Here is an 18,612-nt window from a genome sequence, read left to right as displayed (position 1 = left end):
GAAAATCGACGCCGGTTACGCGATTTAAATGAAAGCAATGAGGTTTTTAGAGGCGGTCTGAAGTGAACCGCACACAATATATGCTGTTCGCGAGGTATTTATAATTTCTTCTTGAACGACGACGACGACGACGGCGAGAACGCAACGCACTCTGGCACAGAAGCCAAGCCATCTGGCTAAGAGAAAACCAGTCAGTCAGTGTTCGGACGACGCCCGCAAAAGACACGTCGCGACGCCTTCCTCACCAAACGACAACGATGTTAACCCAGGCCTCGTGAACTGGAATTATCTGCAGATAAGCTGAAAGCGCGTGAGTCCTTGAATTATTCAAAAAAATTATTCACATATGCTTTAAAAAGTTCTTTGCTTTAAACAATTACGAACAATAGGTACAAGTAGTTAGTTATAAATATAGATGATAAGTTTCGGGCATCCTGTTATGTTTTGATAACGCAATGTTTATTTTTGTATCCCTGAATGTGTGGCGTTCTACAGCTTTCGAAGCCCTCTCGAAATCCAATCCAATTATTGCAGATTACGATCTGAATTGGAAAATTACATGTAATCACCAGACAACTACATTCATTTAAAAAAAAAAAAATATTTGTTTTATTTTTCTTTAAACTTCAATTAAAAATTTTGATTTGCAACAAAATTCATTAATTTCTCAACATAACGTAAACAGTGCAATCAATTAATTTCTACAATTATTGACTTAAACTTAATACATTCATGAATGGATTTACAACAAAATGCAATATTTACAATAACAATAACGTAAACTGTCTATCAATGAATTATCCTGTCTACATTATCCAAATAGATTTCACTAAATTAAGTCGACTTACAATTAATTAACTTATTGTTTTATAAATAAATGATGATTGTGTATCAATCTATTTTATATCTGTTCATCTAATTTAGATTACAAAGAATTAAATCAATTATTTATTTCTTAATGTATTTAAAACAATTATGAAACTGAACATAATTTATTAATATAATATATGTTCAAAATTATCAACTCATATGAAGAGTAAAGTTTTTTTTTTATAAATTTTACTAAGCTGATTGTAACTGTGTTTTGTATATAGGTTTAGAAATTGTGGGCAATGAAAACATTTGTACTCGAATGATTCATTGCTAAAGTTGGCTCAGACTATACCATTCGTAGGTCAGGTCTACGTAAGTACATGACACGGATACGCTTTAAGCATAATTAAATTGTGCCTTAATCACAAACACGTTTATTAATATTGTAACGAATATTAAAAAATAAACTTTTTAACTAAATTCAATATTAAGTAAGTTAATTTCATTAAAACTAAGAGTTTATCAGAGTTTGGATGTTGTTAAATAAATATTTATGAATATAATGGAATATTCATAAATTCAATAAATTTGAACGATTTTTAATGCAAATCCTTTTAAATATTTATTTTGTTCCTATTATCATTACGTGAATATTGTTTGTTTTAAAACGAGTATAATTTATTACTTACGCGGAACAAAAGCAGGTCTTTACGTCAGAAAAATATTAATTATTATTTTTAAAATTTTAAATGAGAATTCTAAAAAAAAAAGTACATCATTATATATTTTAGAGAAAAAAATCAATTTTTTTTTTGCATTTAGTGCAATTAAAATGTAAGAATTACTTTAGTTGCAGTTTTTCTTTTACTGTACGAATCAAAAACTGAGTGGAAATGGACATGTTTAAGTGGGTCAAGTTTATGTTGTTTTCGTATTATCATCGAGAATGCATATATTTTTTTTTTTATTATAGCGTTGAAAAATAATGTACATGCAAAATATAATTTATTATGAAAATGTGCATACATAATCTTAATTGGTTCTTAAGTGAAATACATAATTGGGTATGGATAACATTACTTAAGTGCTGTTTTTTCTTTTTCTGTTTTAACAATTTTACTTCAACATTCCTTTGATTATCTCAATTCAATTAAATTTCGTTATTTTCTTCTAGCAAGAAATAAATCTGCTTTATTACATCATAAAGTTATTTTTTGTCTATTCTTTGTAACTGTTTTCTTCCGATTCGATTTGTTTCTTACTCAGAATTAGTTTCATCCAAAACTTTCTATTCAATTAATTTAATCTATAATAGTTCAGTTAATATTCCTACTAGAAGTTACAAACAACATTTCAGTTATAACGCAAAGCAATTCTTTCTAATACTTCTTGTCTTCAAGCAATGTAAATTGGTTTGCAAATTTATCGGAAATCCAATAACAATTTCAGTTGTGATCGTTTGCTCGCAATGATCGGAATGGAAATGCTGCAGTGGCCTGTTTGCAAGAAGCAAATTGTAATTATAGTATCAAAGGAAATCATAAAACCGTATAAATATCGTTTTACTGCCGTTGTTCGCGGTGGCATTCTTCGCGGAATTTTTACCACCCATCTCCTCGCATTTCAAGTCAAGTTTCTTCCCTCTTCCGATGTCGTAATTTGCAGGGGGAATCTTTTTTTTGCTGATGTTGTTGTTGTTTTCCTCCTCTTCTTATAAGCGAAGAATAATGAAGAAGACAATCTATAAATAAGCTCAGTGAGTGAGAGGTCCCGTGTCCAAATCAAAACGAGTTTTCGTGTTTCCGAAAATATATTTAGACATTTAGCGAGAGGGCTTTTCGTGTTTATAAATACAACGTAGCATTATAACCCATATTATGTCGGAGCATCGTCACCTTTCTTCTTGTTCTTCCTCCACTTCGTTGTTTTCTTCTGGTGGGTCAAGTTCATCGTATCTTTTTTTTTTGTATTTATTTTACACTTTTTCTACTGGAATTCTCTCCTGTTTGTTTGCGTGTCTTCTCCGTCGCAAATAGACATTACCCGGTGTTTAGTAAATAGACTGCAGAATAATGGTTTTATTCTCAAGTCGAAGCGTGTATTTATAAACAGCGGATTTTAAATATGCATATGGTAACTTTCTAACGGAATCCGCCCTTCTTCTCCACTTTTGCATGTCATCTGATAATTTACGTTCGAATTACGCGATGTACGTTCATAGAGTCTGTCCCCAATCGAAACCCCGTTTTACGTCGTTTTCGGCTGCTTCGATGTAACTGTACTTAATTATCGCTCGATTTGCATAAAATAATATTAAAAAAAAAAGGTCGCGTATCTCTGTCGTCGTCCGGCCTCGTTACGAATTCGCGTCGCGGCGCCCAAATTGTCTGTTTGTATTTATTATTATATTTTTTTTAATTGGAACGACCGTTTGCGTAGAACGCGCGCCTCAGAAAATAATTAGAAATATCAACTCTAATCATAATTAAGTAATTTGTAGTGAAAAACATGATAACAGTAAATTTCGAAAATAACCAATTATATAAATATTTATATTTTAGATGCGTATTCAATTTGTTGTTTTTAATAAAGTTTGATAAGTTAAATAACGTCAACTATGATTATTCATCGTGCTATAGAATCATTCCATTGGTAATTATATAATTATGAACTATTTCAGCATTTAGTTGTAAAAATAATATTGTCAAATATCTCATTTAAGTACAGACTGTCATAAAAGAAGCGTTATCATTTTACTAACATCTCATTTTTTCGTATTTATGTTACGTAAGTTTTCATTGTATAATAATGTAGTGTGGATCATCTATTTTTTTCCTAGAAAATATTTAACATCTATTCGTTTCATGATTGAAAAGTTATGGTACTTTTAGTAAATCTAAGTAAAAAAAAAAGTAACGAATCATTTAAATTTTACGTTATTTTCGTTTCGTTTATGTTATGTAAGTTTTGATTTAACAATTTTGTATTGCGAATCATCAAATTTTATAATAAATTGTTTAATAATATTGAAATTTGGCATTATTTAATGGTAACGCTTCTTTTATGACAGTCGGTATTATCGTTCGTAATTATTTTTTGTTCCTTATATTTCCAATATAAATATAATATGTTATGAAAACTTTATAGGTCTAATAATTATTATGTAAGATGTAATACATAATAATTGAAATAAAATTTAAAAAAAATTAGACAAGATTGTAGTAAAATTGATTGGAATCGAAGGCATATCAGTTCAAATATATTTGTTGTCCATAAATAAATAAAGATATAAATGCGGATCGAGGATCTGTATCTCGCCGTTATCCTCGACATTTGCATTACAAATTACTCCGTTTTACGAGCGCGAAATAAGTTTACGCTTTCGCTTTGTGGAAGCTAAAAAAAAAATGTAACAACGTCGGAGACACACGTTTACGTGCTTTGAGTTTAATTGCCAATAATATCGTTTGATTTACTAGCTGGGGAGGAAGGAAATTGAATTGCACTTTTAATCGGTTACATTGAAACAGATAACCTTTGCACGTAGACAATTATCATAAGTAAATGGATTTTTTTTCTCTACTTCAAGGGCTTTCCTTGTAAAACAATAAATGATGAAGTGTAATTTATTTCTTATAGCGTAATTTGTAGACAAATTGTAATTGGTACTTGAAAATATAGACTTGATTAGATCCATAAAATACTATTGTATTATAAAATTATGAGTATTGGATAATGTAATCTCACAAAAAAAAAACACTGATTTTGCAGACGAATTACGATACGATTTTATTAATTAAACTACAATCAATTAGATTAGATTGTTTTGTTATAAATAAATAGCTTTTGGTTTAAAGATTAAATCATTTTAAATAATTGTGTAATTTGTTTACATTTTAGGTGAAATTAATAAAAATGAAAATGTTTATACACTTTTGGGAAATGATAAATAATTGATGATTGAAGTAGTATTAGAAATTAAGAGTTATCAATGATCAAAGCAGAGATTTTAACACCTTGTTTTTATATGTCTTCAGGCTATCTTTCAAGATGATGGAAGTGGATCACATTTCGTACATCTTTGGCTCTTTCACGCGTCGTCGGCAGAGCCAAGACGTGAGCTCGGCGAAGAGAAGATCCATAGAACCGGCGAAGTACGTGCACGACAGATCGAAATCGGCGCCGCATTCCGGCAATTCCAAAAATCCGAGCCAAAACGTGGAGCTGCCGTCGAGGGCGCGCAGCATCTGCGGCCAATCGGAATCATCCATAGACGAAGACAACAAATATCGATGTCCCAAATGCAGCAGACACTTTCTGGAACCGAGGGTTCTCCACTGCTTGCACACATTCTGCACCAAATGTCTGCAAGAGCTGGAGTTCTGCTACGATCCACCTGCATGGAACAACGGTTCAGACGGTCAGTATATCAATATCTGTTGTAGGGAACAACAATAGTGTTGTTGAGATGAAAGAAAACTAAAGATAACTATCAAAACAGGAAATGCATAGGGGTTGTGATAAGATTACAGCGGAAATGATAAAAAAAATAATTAATAACAGGAGCACAAAAGATATTTACTTAATTGATTTAAACTTTATGAATGAAAATAATTATAGATTAATTGATCACAAAATCTTCACTCATTCTAGAAAGATATTTTCTAATGATGAACATATGTTAAGATATCCCCTATTCCCTTCTCGTTATTATGTAGGTTTCCGAAGCCAATGATGTGCACATCCAATTAACTAAATCAATGATGAATATAAGCAATTTCAGGAACCTTGAACTTAACTGACCTAAGCTAAATAAGAGATCGATCTGAGACAATAATCGGAAAGCGATTCTAAATATATATATATTGTATCTGTAAATAATTATATGCGAAGGTCTCTAAATCTCGAATCAAAGTCGGGATCGTCAGATGCGATATCTAGTCTTAATTGAAGTGTGAATTGGTTTATTATCGGTCGGCTTTTAATCGCGTTCATCGTCGGAACGGACAAATACAAAGCACCGCGAAGTGGCGTCTTTCTAATTGCTGTCGATAAGATTCCACGTTCATTCGACTTGCAAAAAAAAAAAATATGTTTACAATGTAATTTATTTTTTCCATTCTAGTTTTTTTTTCCTCTATGTAAACGATCCATTATCAAATAGTTGACCTTTAGAACTCAACATTGTAGTTAATTGCATTTTATTTTTTTTTGGTTTAGTAAGTTCTACGGGTAACGGATCTGGGGGTTCGGGTTACGTGAGCGATCGTCAGGAGGCTTCGGAGAGTGCATCTCAAATGGGAAGAACAATACAGTGTCCGATATGCAGAGCTCGCACGGATATTCCTGCTGAAGGTATCTTGGGTTTACCTCCGAACTTCCTCATCCAACATCGAATGGTTTTGGCTACCCTCAACGCCCACACGACGAAACTGCTCTGCGATCTTTGCCCCAATGATGTCACGGTAAAAAAAAATAATTCAATTTTTCTTAATAAATTATCTTGAGATAAGTATTGATTTCAAGCTGTGTAATAGTCAAAATAGTTCATATCATCTATAACTTATAAATAGGAAGATTTCATATCTCGGTTCAATAAAAATTGACATAGTTTCAGATATTGATAATTATTATTAAACAGATGTTATTTAATAGGAATTGTTTATACTTATTTGACAAATGATTTGTGGAGTAATAATGGAATTTAACGTGTTTATTGTTTTTGTTGTAGGCTACGAGTCGTTGCACCGAGTGTGCGATGAGTTTGTGCGTGAAATGTGCGGACGGTCACGCCAGACAGAAGAAGTCCCACGAGGTTTTGGGGTTGGATGAGGCGCGCCGAAGAGGAATCACTAACGTTCGAAGGCAGGTCATGTGCTCGGTGCATCCGGAACGCGAGCTCTCCATCTTCTGCGCCACTTGTTGCCAGGTAACAACTAACCAGAAGTTTCTTTTTAAATTGTAGAGACGCGGACAGATGGAAGAGTTGTTGGCACATGTGCGTTTAAGAGGCTGCGAAACTGTTAAACTCTTCACACGTGTTTCTTCTATTTTTGTTACAGATCGTGTGCAGGGATTGCGTGAACGGATTACACCGGGGGCACACGCACGACGTGGCAAATCGCGCCGCGAAATCCCAGATGACGAACATGAGGATCGCCTTGGAGAGGGCTAAATCGCTGGCCGAGGAGGGATCTCTGAACGAGCTGGAAATGGTGAGGACGTCGGAGAGGGTAGAGAAGAGATGCGACGATATGCGAGGGGAAATCGAGAGCTTCATGGAGGATTACGTGAGAGCGGTGGAGGAGCACCGGAAGAACCTCCACCAGCAGCTGCTGGAGGCGAGAAACGAGAAGCAGCAGTTGATCGATAGGAGCAGGGACGATCTGCAGAGGAGGTTGAAGGATGCGAGGGATGCTGTTGCATTCGCCGATGAGTTATTGCGTGAAGGGACGGATGTGGAAGTTCTCAGCTTCGTGAAGCCGATAATGAGGCGACTCGAGCACTGCTACAAATTGGACGGGGGAAGGGATTTGAGTGCGTCGGGATCTCTGCAGTTTCTCCCTAAAGAGATGGCCACGAGCGACACCTGTTGTCCCTTGTACGGCGTCATCACAGCCCAAACGGTCTCCGTCAAGCATTGCATCCTTCACACGAACGGTAAAACAGATGAGGCGGAAGACGGGTGTCTGGTTTTTGACTGGTCTGATGGTTTATGATTTATCGCAGGTTTACAGAACCTTCGAGTGGGTCGTCGGGCGGAAGTTATTTTGGAAACGCACGACGTCAGCGACAACCCCTTGCAAAGGGGAGGTGAACATGTGACCGCTGAGTTGAGGCATCGCGACGCTGGCGTCTGTCGTTCCCTGCAGATTCACGTGGAAGACCGAAGGGATGGAACCTACCGCATCTGCTTCATACCGGATGTTGCGGGAAAGTTACGGCTGTTCGTTTACATCAACGATCAACCACTCAAGGTTCACCACTTACATCCTTACCCAACTCACCTCTTTAATCATCATCATTTGCAGGAGGGACCCTTACCGATCTTGGTGAAGACGCTGCGGCCTCACCACGGCACATTCCATTGCTGCAGCTTTTGCTCGAGCGGCGGCAGCAAAGAAGCGGCTTGCGGTTGTGGCGGAAAGATGCCTGGAGGTTACAGGGGATGCGGACACGGCCACGAAGGACATCCGGGCCGAAGACACTGGTCCTGCTGTGGAAACGTCCTCGAACACTCCGAATGCATCCGCTCCAACTCTATAAGTCATTACCAATTTACCCTCTAAATTATAACACATAGATTCATATTTTTGTGATAAATATACTCTAAATATAATCAGAAATTCTATTATTGTATGCCACATTATTTGTAAATAGAAAAATAATAAATAATTTATATCTAATTTATTAAGTTTTGAGTTTATTTAGAAATTTTTCCAGAAGAAAAGCAAAGAAATGCAATCTTAATTTTTGCATCATTAGTTTTAGTAACCTTTCAAATGCAAAAGATTGGACATCGTTTAAACATTCTCAAGATAATGCTGAACAGCTTAATTATTGTTTTCAACAAAAAGTGTAAAATATAAGTATTTTTTAACAATGTACTATTATGTTGCCTCCAAAAAGTCATTAAAAGAAATGGCAAGAATGAATCGAAATAATCGACATTGTCGAAATGAGTTGCAAAATTTGATCAGGACTTGTAATTATGAAACGAGCGATACTTGATGATTCCGATAAATCCAATATTAGATCTTATCTCAATAACAATAACGAAATAAAATCAGTTTTAATTGTTTAATTGATTGATTAAGCCACAGTTGGTCGGGGTTCGAGTACGTCGTGTGTGTGTTTCGCCTTGTTTTCACCAAGAAGAAAACGATTTTCGAAAGATGATAATTTGAGTTTTATCCTCTTCGATTTTGGACAGTTTACTTTTGGAATTGCAATTGAAAATTGCTGAAAGATGTATCAGGCGCCGCCGATCAAGAGGAATACGAACCCCAAGGAGAAGGCGGGGTTTTTTAACGTCCTAACTTTCTTGTAAGTCTTGAAATTCTCACCTAATTCTAAATCATAGCTAAATCATTTGCAAATATTTAGTACATTTTAATCATAAAATTTAATGTTGCAGGTTTACTTATGATATTTTTAAGAAGTCTTCGAAACGAGAGTTAATTGAAACAGACGTGTACAATGTCTTAAACGATTACCGAGCTTCAAAGCTTGGAGATGACCTAGAAAGAGAATGGGAAATAGAGAAAAAGAAACCTCATACTTCATTGACGAAGACCATGTTCAGGGTGTACGGAAAAAGCTGGATGATGTACGGATTTACCAATTTGATTGTGAAATCAGTTACATTGTAAGAATTTCCAAATTGATTTAACACTTAAATATCAACTAAAATTTTAGGGTAACACTACCGTTGGCTACAGGCAAATTGGTGTCGTACTTTGCTAGCGAAAGTACTATGAGCATAAACGAAGCTTACATTTACGGCTCGATCGTCATCTTCTGTACATTCGTTCAATCCATCTACACTCATTCCTACATGCTGAGCTTAACGCAGCTGGGGCTTAAAGTGCGAACGGCCTTGAGCTCGTTGATTTACAGGAAATCACTGAAACTGACCTCATCCTCATTGATCAGCTTCTCCAGCGGTAAAATCGTCACGATGGTTTCCAAAGACGTTTTAGTCTTTGAATCCGCACTGATTTTCGCTCACGATCTCTGGATCGGACTCATCCAAGTCGGTTTCATGACTTACATTATGTACCAGAAGATCAAGTGGGCCGCAATCTTGGGTATCAGCTTCCTGATATTTCTGATTCCGTTCCAAAGTGAGTGCGACAAAACACAAATAACATTCAGTTAAATAATTCATGAGTTTGCAGTTATGATAGCCAAGAGGACGACAAGTTTACGTTTGAAAACCTCGGGTAAAACTGATGAGCGTTTGAGGAGGATCCAAGAGATTTTAACTTCGATCAAATTGATCAAATTGTACACGTGGGAGAAGTACTACACGAAAATAACCAATGCACTAAGAATGTACGTGCAAATTTAAATTTACATTAGATTATCTTAACTTGAAATATTTGTTTCAGAAACGAGATGAGCAAACTGCGTTCTATCTTCTATTTGAAATCGGTTATTCTTTCAATGTCCGCCGTGAGTCAAAGGTTGTCTTTCTACATCTGTATTCTGGCGTTCATTTACATGGGAAATGCGATCGACGCGGAGATAGTCTTCGTAGTCATCAGCTGCTTCGGGTCTTTGAAGTTTGTGCTGAGCGTTGCAATTCCTATGAGCGTCTCGCAGATGGCCGAAGCTAAGAGTTCGCTGAAACGCATCAAAAACTATCTTCTCGTCGAGGACACGGATAGCATTGATAAGCAGATGCCCATAATCAGAGAAGTTAATGTTTCAATTAAGAACGCTTCTGTCGAGATTCTGAATAAGAGCATCTTGAGCGACGTGAATTTAAAACTGCAACCTTCTTTAATAGGAGTGACGGGATCCGTGGGAGGCGGTAAATCGACTCTTCTGAAGATGATTATGCACGACGTGCATATGTGCGATGGTGGCGTTTCTACTTCCGGAGACTACAGCTACGCATCACAAGAACCATGGTTGTTCCCAGGGACGATTAAGCAGAACATATTGTTCGGATTGCCGTACGAGAGGGAGAGGTATCAGCAAGTTATAAGGGTTTGCGCCTTGACCAGGGATCTGCTCACTTTCCCGAAGAGAGATAACACGATTGTCAGCGACAAAGGGCTGAATTTGAGCAAGGGGCAGCAGGCGAGGATCAATTTAGCTAGAACAATTTACAAGAAATGCGATATTTATTTGCTTGATGATACGTTGAATGCGCTCGATGCGAGCGTGAGCAAATTCGTGTTCCACGAATGCATGAGGGGATTCCTGAAAGGAAAACTGTGCGTGGTCGTATGCCACAACAAGATGTTCCTTGAAGATATGGACAGGATTTTGGTGATCGATCAGGGATCAATCAAAGGTGACGGATCTTTCGATGATCTGCAGAGGCAGGGAATAGATTTTGGGTCGAACGCGAACGAAGAAGGAAGTGCTGATGACGTTGAAGAGGTGCAGGTCAGTCCGGTTCGTGGAAAGGAGCCCAACGAGAAAGAGAATGCGGACGAAAATTGCAATTTATTGGTTTCCACTCTGGACATGGACAATACAGCAATTTACAACGAGACCAAACAAGTGGGAAGAGTCAGCATGGACGTGTACAAGCATTATCTGCATCACGCCGGAGGCTGGAAGACCATACCGTTCTTCTTGATTCTCTGTTTGTTGGGACAATGCTCGTTGAGTTACTTCGATTATTACATAACGAAATGGTTGTCCATCGAGCAAGAACTGTCGAAAATAAAGACCAACTCAACTTACTACTCGGAAGACACTTTAATTGAGGCCGAGGCTAAGCACGTTACTGCAATGTACACCTATTCTATAATCATCGTAGTTGCAACGACGTTAACGGTGCTAAGGTTATTTACTTTCTTCGGTTTAACAACGATGGCTTCGAAGACGCTTCATCACAAAATCTTCTCGAGAATCACCTCAGCCTGCATGTCGTTCTTTGACCGTAACTTATCCGGAAACATCCTGAACAGATTCTCTAAAGATTTCGGTGTAGTCGACGAATATTTGCCTTACGCTTACTTCGAATGCGTTCGCATATTCTTCGTCTTAACGGGAGTGGTAACTGTTTTATCATTTGTAAACCCGTACCTTTTACTGCCAACATCGGTGGTTTTGGTTATTCTCCTTTACGCTCGCGTCGTTTTCTTGAAAACCAGCAGAAGCTTAAGAAGATTAGATGGAACTAGTGAGTGCTCATCAATATATACAAATTATTGATAATCAAAATATTTATAAATAATTAATTAATTGCAGCCCGTTCACCGGTTATTGGTTACTTAAACTCAACGTTAGAAGGACTTTCGACGATCAGAGCTAGCGGAAAGCAAGAAACTTTGAAGATGCAATTCGACGAGCATCAAGATTTGAACACCTCCGCCGCTTACATGTACATAGCGACTTCGAGGGCTTTCGGCTTTTGGTTGGATATCCTTTGCAGTATTTACATTGCAATTATAGTATTCAGTTTCATACTTCTCGATTCCAGCTGTAAGTGAAATTGCAAACAAGTTACAAATCAATGTTAATTTATATTTTTTTTGCTTTTGCAGCGATTATTGCTGGAAATGTGGGTTTGGCTATAACGCAATCCTTCGGTTTAACCGGTATTCTTCAGTGGGGAATCAGACAGTGGACTGAAGTGGAGACTATGATGACTTCGGTGGAGAGAATCGTGGAGTATTCGAATGCCGAACAGGAAGATATGAGTGGAGAGGATCCGGATAATTGGCCCAAGCAAGGGCTGATTGAGTACAGGAACGTCACGTTGAAGTACACGAATTCGGATAAGAAAGTGCTGGATGACGTTAATTTCGTGATACAGCCGAAAGAGAAAATTGGTATCATCGGAAGGACGGGAGCTGGAAAATCCTCGATCATTTCCGTACTGTTCAGACTCTACGACATCCACGGTTCCATCATCATCGATGACGTTGACATCAAAGACATCGAATTGGAAATTGTCCGATCGAAGATTTCTATTATTCCCCAGGATCCTGTTTTATTCGCTGGTACATTGAGATCCAATTTGGATCCGCACGATCAGCACACCGACAACGAATTGTGGAATACGTTGGGGGAGATCGAGTTGAAGCACGTGGTCGAGGGTTTCGAAATGGGTTTGAGCAGCGTGGTGAGCGAGGGTGGCGCCAACTTCAGCGTCGGACAACGTCAACTCATCTGCTTGGCGAGAGCAATCCTTCGCAACAACAAAATCTTGGTGCTGGACGAGGCCACGGCCAACATCGATCCGCAAACGGACGCACTCGTGCAGAAAACAATTGCGAGATTGTTCTCCGATTGCACGATTCTGACGATCGCGCACAGATTGAACACGATCATCAATTCGGACAAGATTATGGTCGTCGATTTTGGATCAGTCGTTGAGTTCGATACACCGAAAGCCCTCCTCGATAAGCGGCAGGGAATCTTCTATTCGTTGGCCAAACAGTCCGGCCTCGTAAATTAGAATTAGTATATTTATTATTGTCTCCATATTTTGTATTATTAGCAATAAAGGCAGTTTTACCTTGACTAATGAGTCTTATCAATTCTTACATATATTAGCGTCGCTAATGAAAGACGACTATACCCAAAAAAATGAAGTCATTTTAGCAGTAGTCATTATGGAGAAAAGGTCGAAGCCCAACTGGATATCATACATCTTTTTCCTGTAAGATTGTTAAATTTAAAATCACGTTAAATTAATTTACTTTTTTTTTTAATTTCAAGTTATATGATCCCACTGTTCTGGAACAGTTTTAAAAAGGATTTTACCGAAGACGACGTTTCCGTGAATCACAAAGAAGCCAACCGATATGGAGATTTACTCGAAAAGACGTGGATGGAAAAACGGAAAACCAGCAAGAAATGGTCGCTGCTTTTATCAATGTTCAAAGTCTTCGGCTTAGAATTCTGCATAATCGGAATATTGTGTTTAATACGAGAATTAACAACCATGTAAGTTCAATAATCATCCAATAATTCAACAAATTAACAATAATGTAATCTTACAGAATACTTTTGCCGATGCTGGTCGAACGTTTGATCTTGCATTTCGCCGATCCCATTAACGAAGAGGACGGTTACATACTCTTCGCCATTTGGGCATTCGTTTTCTTTATTATAAAAATCCTTTTGCATGCGGTCATGTTCAGATTCCAAACGTTGACCATGAAGATACGGTCTTCTTGCACTTCGCTGATTTACAGGAAATCTCTGAGACTGGATCAAAAACATTTCGGAAAATCTACGGCCGGAAAAGTGGTGAATCTTTTATCCAACGATATGCAAAAGTTCGACACTTATTCGATGCTCGTGCACATGGTTTGGATAACGCCGATCCAATTGATCGTGGGCACTTACCTGCTGTACACTTACATGGGTTGGATAGCTTTCATTGGAGTAATTTTCCTATTCATATTTTTCCCAATTATACGTAAGCTTATCAACATGTAATATTTTTGCTTGTAAGTTCATCATATTATTTTGCAGTTTATTTGAGCAAAAAAATTTCCATGTGCCGTTTGAAGATGGCAACGAAAACTGATACAAGGGTGAAGCTCATGAACGAGATTTGCTCGAACATAAAAACAATCAAAATGTACACGTGGGAGAAGGCGTTCCTTGATTGGATCACAATAATAAGACGGTGAGTTTATCACTCGATTAAATTGTACGTTGTAATGTTCTTGTGATTGCAGTGAAGAGATGAGCTACGTTTTACGATCCGACAATTTCATCGGATTACTGTCCTCTTTTGATGGTTTTGTAGTGCGCGGTTCCATCTTCGTCACGCTCGTCGCGTGCGTGTTCTTCGAATTGAACCTGAAAATCTCTGATGTCTTCGCTGTTGTCTGCATCCATTACATAATGCGGTTCACGGCAATCAGTCAACTAACATGCGCGATTCCTGCTGTGATTGATATCAAGCTCGGACTGGACAGGGTCCAAGAATTTCTGAATACACCGGAGAAGACGGTGAAGGAAATCGAAGTGGATCACGAAGACGGCGTTTTTATCACGAACGTTATCAAGTCGAAGAAATGCAAGGTCGTGTTCGGCAAGGTGAGCGCAAAATGGCAGGACGAAAACACTTTGACCGATATAAGCTTCAGTTTGGATGGGAATCAGATGATCGGTGTTATTGGGCCTGTGGGAAGCGGTAAAAGCAGTTTGCTTAATGTTATTCTTCAGGAGTTGCCTGTTACTTCCGGACATTTATCCGTCACCGGAAGCATCTCTTACGCTCCTCAAGAACCGTTTCTGTTCAACGGTAGCATCCGCCAAAATGTTTTATTCGGCGGAGAATTCAACGCTGAGAGATACAAGAAGGTGTGTCAGGTGTGCGCCTTGGAACGTGACTTCACGTTGCTCCCATCCGGAGATGATACGTCCGTGGATCTTCTCAGCGGAGGCCAAAAGTCGCGCGTAAATTTGGCGAGGTGCATTTACAGAGAGGCAGATATATACTTACTGGACGATCCATTATCAGCTGTAGACAATAAAGTCGGTGGACACATCTTCAAGGAATGCATCCAGGGATTCTTGGAAGGCAAAATACGAATTTTGATAACGCACCAGTTGCAGCATCTGAGGAAATTCGAAGATTTGATTATTTTGGAGAACGGGAAGATTTCGTGTAGAGGCAGTTACAGCGATTTGCAAGCTTGCGACTCGGACTTTGCCAAATCATTAAAGATCGATGATCAAAAAGAAAGCAGTGAAAAGGTAGAGCAAACTGATGAAGAGGAAACTGTCAGCAGTAGTTCGAACGAGAACAAAGAGGAGATGAATTCAGGTTCAATCAAATTGAAAACTTACTGGACTTATTTCAGGTCCGGCGGAAACGCGTTCATATTGATCTTACTTTTAACGATGTTCATTATATCCCAATTGATTTACTCGTATCTAGATTACTTCGTTATGGATTGGTAAGATAACTGATAACTTTCAATTAAAAAAATATGCATCAACTGGATAATTTCAGGATGTCCCATGATGATGATGTTTTAAACAATAAAGATTTCCAACTGCAGATGGTTTACACGTACAGCGCAGTGATATTGGCCACTATACCGATAACTTTGATCCGATCGATTTGGCATTACAGATTCTGCTCGAAAGGCGCGGAACGTCTGCATTTCACCGCTTTCACGCGATTACTCGAAACGCCGATGAAGTTCTTCGATTCCAATCCAACCGGACGAATCTTGAACACGTTTTCGAAAGACTTCACCATCGTCGATATAGTAATTCCACACATCGTGCACGACGTATTTTCAATACAACTCAATCTAATCGCAATTTTGATCATGGGTATAATCATTAAGGTCTACCTGATCATTCCCTCGTTAATCCTCATTATCATATCAATCATATTGCTCAAATTTTATATGAGATTATCCTTGATGGTTAAGAGGATATACGCTTCTTGTAAGTTTAAATTTTAATCAATTCTTTGATTAATTATGTAATATTTTTAGCAAGAAGTCCAATATTTGGTCATCTAAGGAGTTCGTTGAACGGATTAAGCACAATACGTGCTTTCAACGCGGAGAATAAGTTCAGCGAAGTTTTCGATGATCTGCAGGATTTTAACAACTCAAGTTGGGTGCTTTGTGCAGCGGCAGTCAGGGCTTTTGGCTTCTGGAATGATCTAAGCTGCATTGTGGTGTTATCCACGAATATAGTGATATTAGTATACCTGGATGAAAGTAAGCAATCGTTATTGATGATTGTGATTTGTAAGTGATATTTCTGAATGTTTGCAGACAACAGAAGCGAGGCAATTGGTTTTCTTTTGACTCTGTACATGTCCGTGATGTTGGGCTTCCAATGGGGCATGCGGCAAACTACGGAAATGATCAACGAAATGGTATCAGTGGAGAGGATTCAGAAGTTCACCAATTTGAAGCGAGAAGACGATTTCGAATTGAATTTCGATTGGCCCAAATCTGGGAACATTGAATTCAAAGATACGAGTTTGGAATACAGCGAAGGTAAAAGGGTGTTGGATAACTTGAATCTCGCTGTAAAGTCGGGAGAGAAAATTGGAATAATCGGAAGGACCGGAGCTGGAAAATCGACGATCCTCTCAGCTCTCTATCAGCTGTACAAAACCGACGGGAAAATCGTCATAGATAATTGCAATATATCCGATTTACCAATAAAAATGCTGAGAAGGAATATTTCTATAATACCACAAGAACCGGTTTTGTTCGAGACCAGCGTCAGGAAGAATTTGGATCCTTTCGACGAGTACACGGACAGAGATATCTGGCAAACTTTGGATGATGTTGAGCTTAAGGATTCCGTCTCGGATTTAACGGAGATGCCAAGGAACTTCAGTCTCGGTCAGAGACAACTCTTCTGCTTAGCAAGAGCGTTGCTTAGGAACAACAAGATACTGGTTTTGGATGAAGCCACTGCTAACGTTGATCCGCAAACGGAAAGTTTGATCCAGAAGACGTTGAAGTTAAAGTTTAGCGATTGTACGGTGTTGACCATTGCCCATAGGTTGCAAACGGTTATGGAATCGGATAAAATCTTGGTCATGGAGAGTGGACGAGCCGCAGAATTCGCACATCCGTATGAACTGTTGAGCATGGAGACGGGAATCTTCAAGTCGATGCTTCAAAGTAGCGGAGATTACGCGCATCTCTCTAATATCGCTGAAAAGGTAAATTAAGGCTAAACATTATTTATGCAATATTTGTAAATATTTTTTATTTTTAGAACTACCAAATGAAGAAAATGGAATAAATTTACTACGTCAATTAAAGTTGATGAATATGCATAATTCTTCCATAAGGAATTTGAATTATCACGATAATAAATTAATGATATTAAAATAGTTTGTTAGTTTATCTGTCGAGGAATTATACTCAATATCGAACTTATAAACATTTCATTTTTTGACTTACCTTCATGAATTATTCCCACATTTAATTACATTTTAAGAAAGAGTGAATTTTCAAGAAATTTCAAATAAAATGTAGACTCATTTCAAATACTTTATGTATAATTATTTAAAAAAAAAATTGTGTTAAAGTGTAAAAGTTCGCATATTTGATGTACTTCAACATCAAATATGCGAACTTTGATGCAACTAATGTGGCATACATACACATTTTTGAACTTTTAAATATTTAATTCACGCTGTTTGAAAAGACTAGAATAATATTGTTCAAAATCTAGGATAAATTAGGACAAGGACTCAAATACAATGCAGAGACTGATTTCAAATACTTTATGTTTAATTATTTCATTTTTTTTTAAACAGCAAATGTGCGAACTTTGGTGCCACTAATGTTCCATACATATACACTTTTAAATTTTCAAATATTTTATTAACGCTGTTTGAAAAAAACTAGGACAACTATTTTAAAAATCTAGGATAAATTAAGAAAAGGACTCAAATAAAATGCAGAGACTGATTTCAAATACTTTATATTTAATTATTTCTTTTTTTTTTAAATTTATTATTTAAAATATATTAAATTTAAATGACAGCAAATGTGCAAACTTTGATGCAACTAATGTTCCATACACTTTTAAATTTTCAAATATTTCTTTGAAAAAACTAGGGCAACTATGTTAAAAATCTAGCATAAATTAGGACAAGGACTAGACGCATGAAAAAAGAAGAACGAAATTTACGTTACAGCAACTGCGCGAACTTCGTTGCAACTAAAGTTATATACATATAAATTTTAAATATTCAAATTTTATGATTCGAACCGTTATCGAAAATTTCTTGCAATTTTCAATTGTAATTAATTATGATATTTTTTTAATTTATACATGTTTCTTATTAGTCCATTAAAGATTCCATTAAAATACTAATTATTAAGGCATCTTCATTTTCAAGTTCTTTACAAATTTCAGCAACCGTACAAACTTTGGTGAAACTAATATTGTATACATGTTAGTTACTGTTCAAATATTTCACTTTTCTTATCGGAAAATACAATTTCATTTACTGAATCTTTTTTTAAATTTTACATATTCTCAAATAAATTAAACTAAATCTTAGTTTTTCAACAGAAATGATTATTGTACAATTATTTCCTTTCAACTTAATGTAATTAACTTTCATATCCTAAACATTTACATTTC

At 37.0% G+C, this 18,612-nt stretch overlaps 3 protein-coding genes across 3 annotated transcripts; all 3 read left to right on the top strand.

The window, feature by feature from the left end:
• Positions 1-161: 161 nt before the first annotated feature.
• On the top strand, positions 162-8,174 carry LOC108563086 (tripartite motif-containing protein 45). Its single transcript, XM_017921666.1, has 7 exons — positions 162-310; positions 4,851-5,233; positions 6,034-6,278; positions 6,545-6,742; positions 6,876-7,473; positions 7,543-7,790; positions 7,845-8,174. The coding sequence occupies exons 2-7, from the start codon at positions 4,864-4,866 to the stop codon at positions 8,100-8,102; spliced, it is 1,917 nt and encodes a 638-aa protein (XP_017777155.1). The 5' UTR covers positions 162-310; positions 4,851-4,863; the 3' UTR covers positions 8,103-8,174.
• A 564-nt stretch (positions 8,175-8,738) lies between these two features.
• Positions 8,739-13,030, top strand: LOC108563089 (probable multidrug resistance-associated protein lethal(2)03659). Its single transcript, XM_017921668.1, has 7 exons — positions 8,739-8,859; positions 8,951-9,181; positions 9,232-9,659; positions 9,714-9,870; positions 9,927-11,680; positions 11,749-11,982; positions 12,045-13,030. The coding sequence occupies exons 1-7, from the start codon at positions 8,783-8,785 to the stop codon at positions 12,959-12,961; spliced, it is 3,798 nt and encodes a 1,265-aa protein (XP_017777157.1). The 5' UTR covers positions 8,739-8,782; the 3' UTR covers positions 12,962-13,030.
• A 63-nt stretch (positions 13,031-13,093) lies between these two features.
• Positions 13,094-17,289, top strand: LOC108563079 (probable multidrug resistance-associated protein lethal(2)03659). The gene is made up of 9 exons (XM_017921653.1): positions 13,094-13,165; positions 13,225-13,452; positions 13,509-13,930; positions 13,987-14,143; positions 14,196-15,425; positions 15,482-15,927; positions 15,978-16,208; positions 16,266-17,173; positions 17,230-17,289. The coding sequence occupies exons 1-9, from the start codon at positions 13,119-13,121 to the stop codon at positions 17,254-17,256; spliced, it is 3,696 nt and encodes a 1,231-aa protein (XP_017777142.1). The 5' UTR covers positions 13,094-13,118; the 3' UTR covers positions 17,257-17,289.
• The last annotated feature ends 1,323 nt before the right edge of the window (positions 17,290-18,612 follow it).

Source organism: Nicrophorus vespilloides, unplaced genomic scaffold (assembly GCF_001412225.1).
Source record: "Nicrophorus vespilloides isolate i.1.1-1 unplaced genomic scaffold, Nicve_v1.0, whole genome shotgun sequence".
NCBI lineage: Eukaryota > Metazoa > Arthropoda > Insecta > Coleoptera > Silphidae > Nicrophorus > Nicrophorus vespilloides.
The sequence above is the reverse complement of the archived record's forward strand: the minus strand, read 5'-3'. Positions and strand labels throughout refer to the sequence as shown.

Bases quoted from the DNA above. Each gene is read 5' to 3' on its own strand.
- LOC108563086 (XM_017921666.1), top strand. From the start codon at position 4,864: ATGATGGAAGTGGATCACATTTCGTACATCTTTGGCTCTTTCACGCGT. The intron at 5,234-6,033 runs GTCAGTATATCA...TTTTTGGTTTAG, and splicing joins ATGGAACAACGGTTCAGACG to TAAGTTCTACGGGTAACGGA. The intron at 7,791-7,844 runs GTTCACCACTTA...CATCATTTGCAG, and splicing joins TCAACGATCAACCACTCAAG to GAGGGACCCTTACCGATCTT.
- LOC108563089 (XM_017921668.1), top strand. From the start codon at position 8,783: ATGTATCAGGCGCCGCCGATCAAGAGGAATACGAACCCCAAGGAGAAG. The intron at 9,660-9,713 runs GTGAGTGCGACA...ATGAGTTTGCAG, and splicing joins ATTTCTGATTCCGTTCCAAA to TTATGATAGCCAAGAGGACG. The intron at 11,983-12,044 runs GTAAGTGAAATT...TTGCTTTTGCAG, and splicing joins CATACTTCTCGATTCCAGCT to CGATTATTGCTGGAAATGTG.
- LOC108563079 (XM_017921653.1), top strand. From the start codon at position 13,119: ATGGAGAAAAGGTCGAAGCCCAACTGGATATCATACATCTTTTTCCT. The intron at 13,166-13,224 runs GTAAGATTGTTA...TTTAATTTCAAG, and splicing joins ATATCATACATCTTTTTCCT to TTATATGATCCCACTGTTCT. The intron at 13,453-13,508 runs GTAAGTTCAATA...GTAATCTTACAG, and splicing joins ATACGAGAATTAACAACCAT to AATACTTTTGCCGATGCTGG.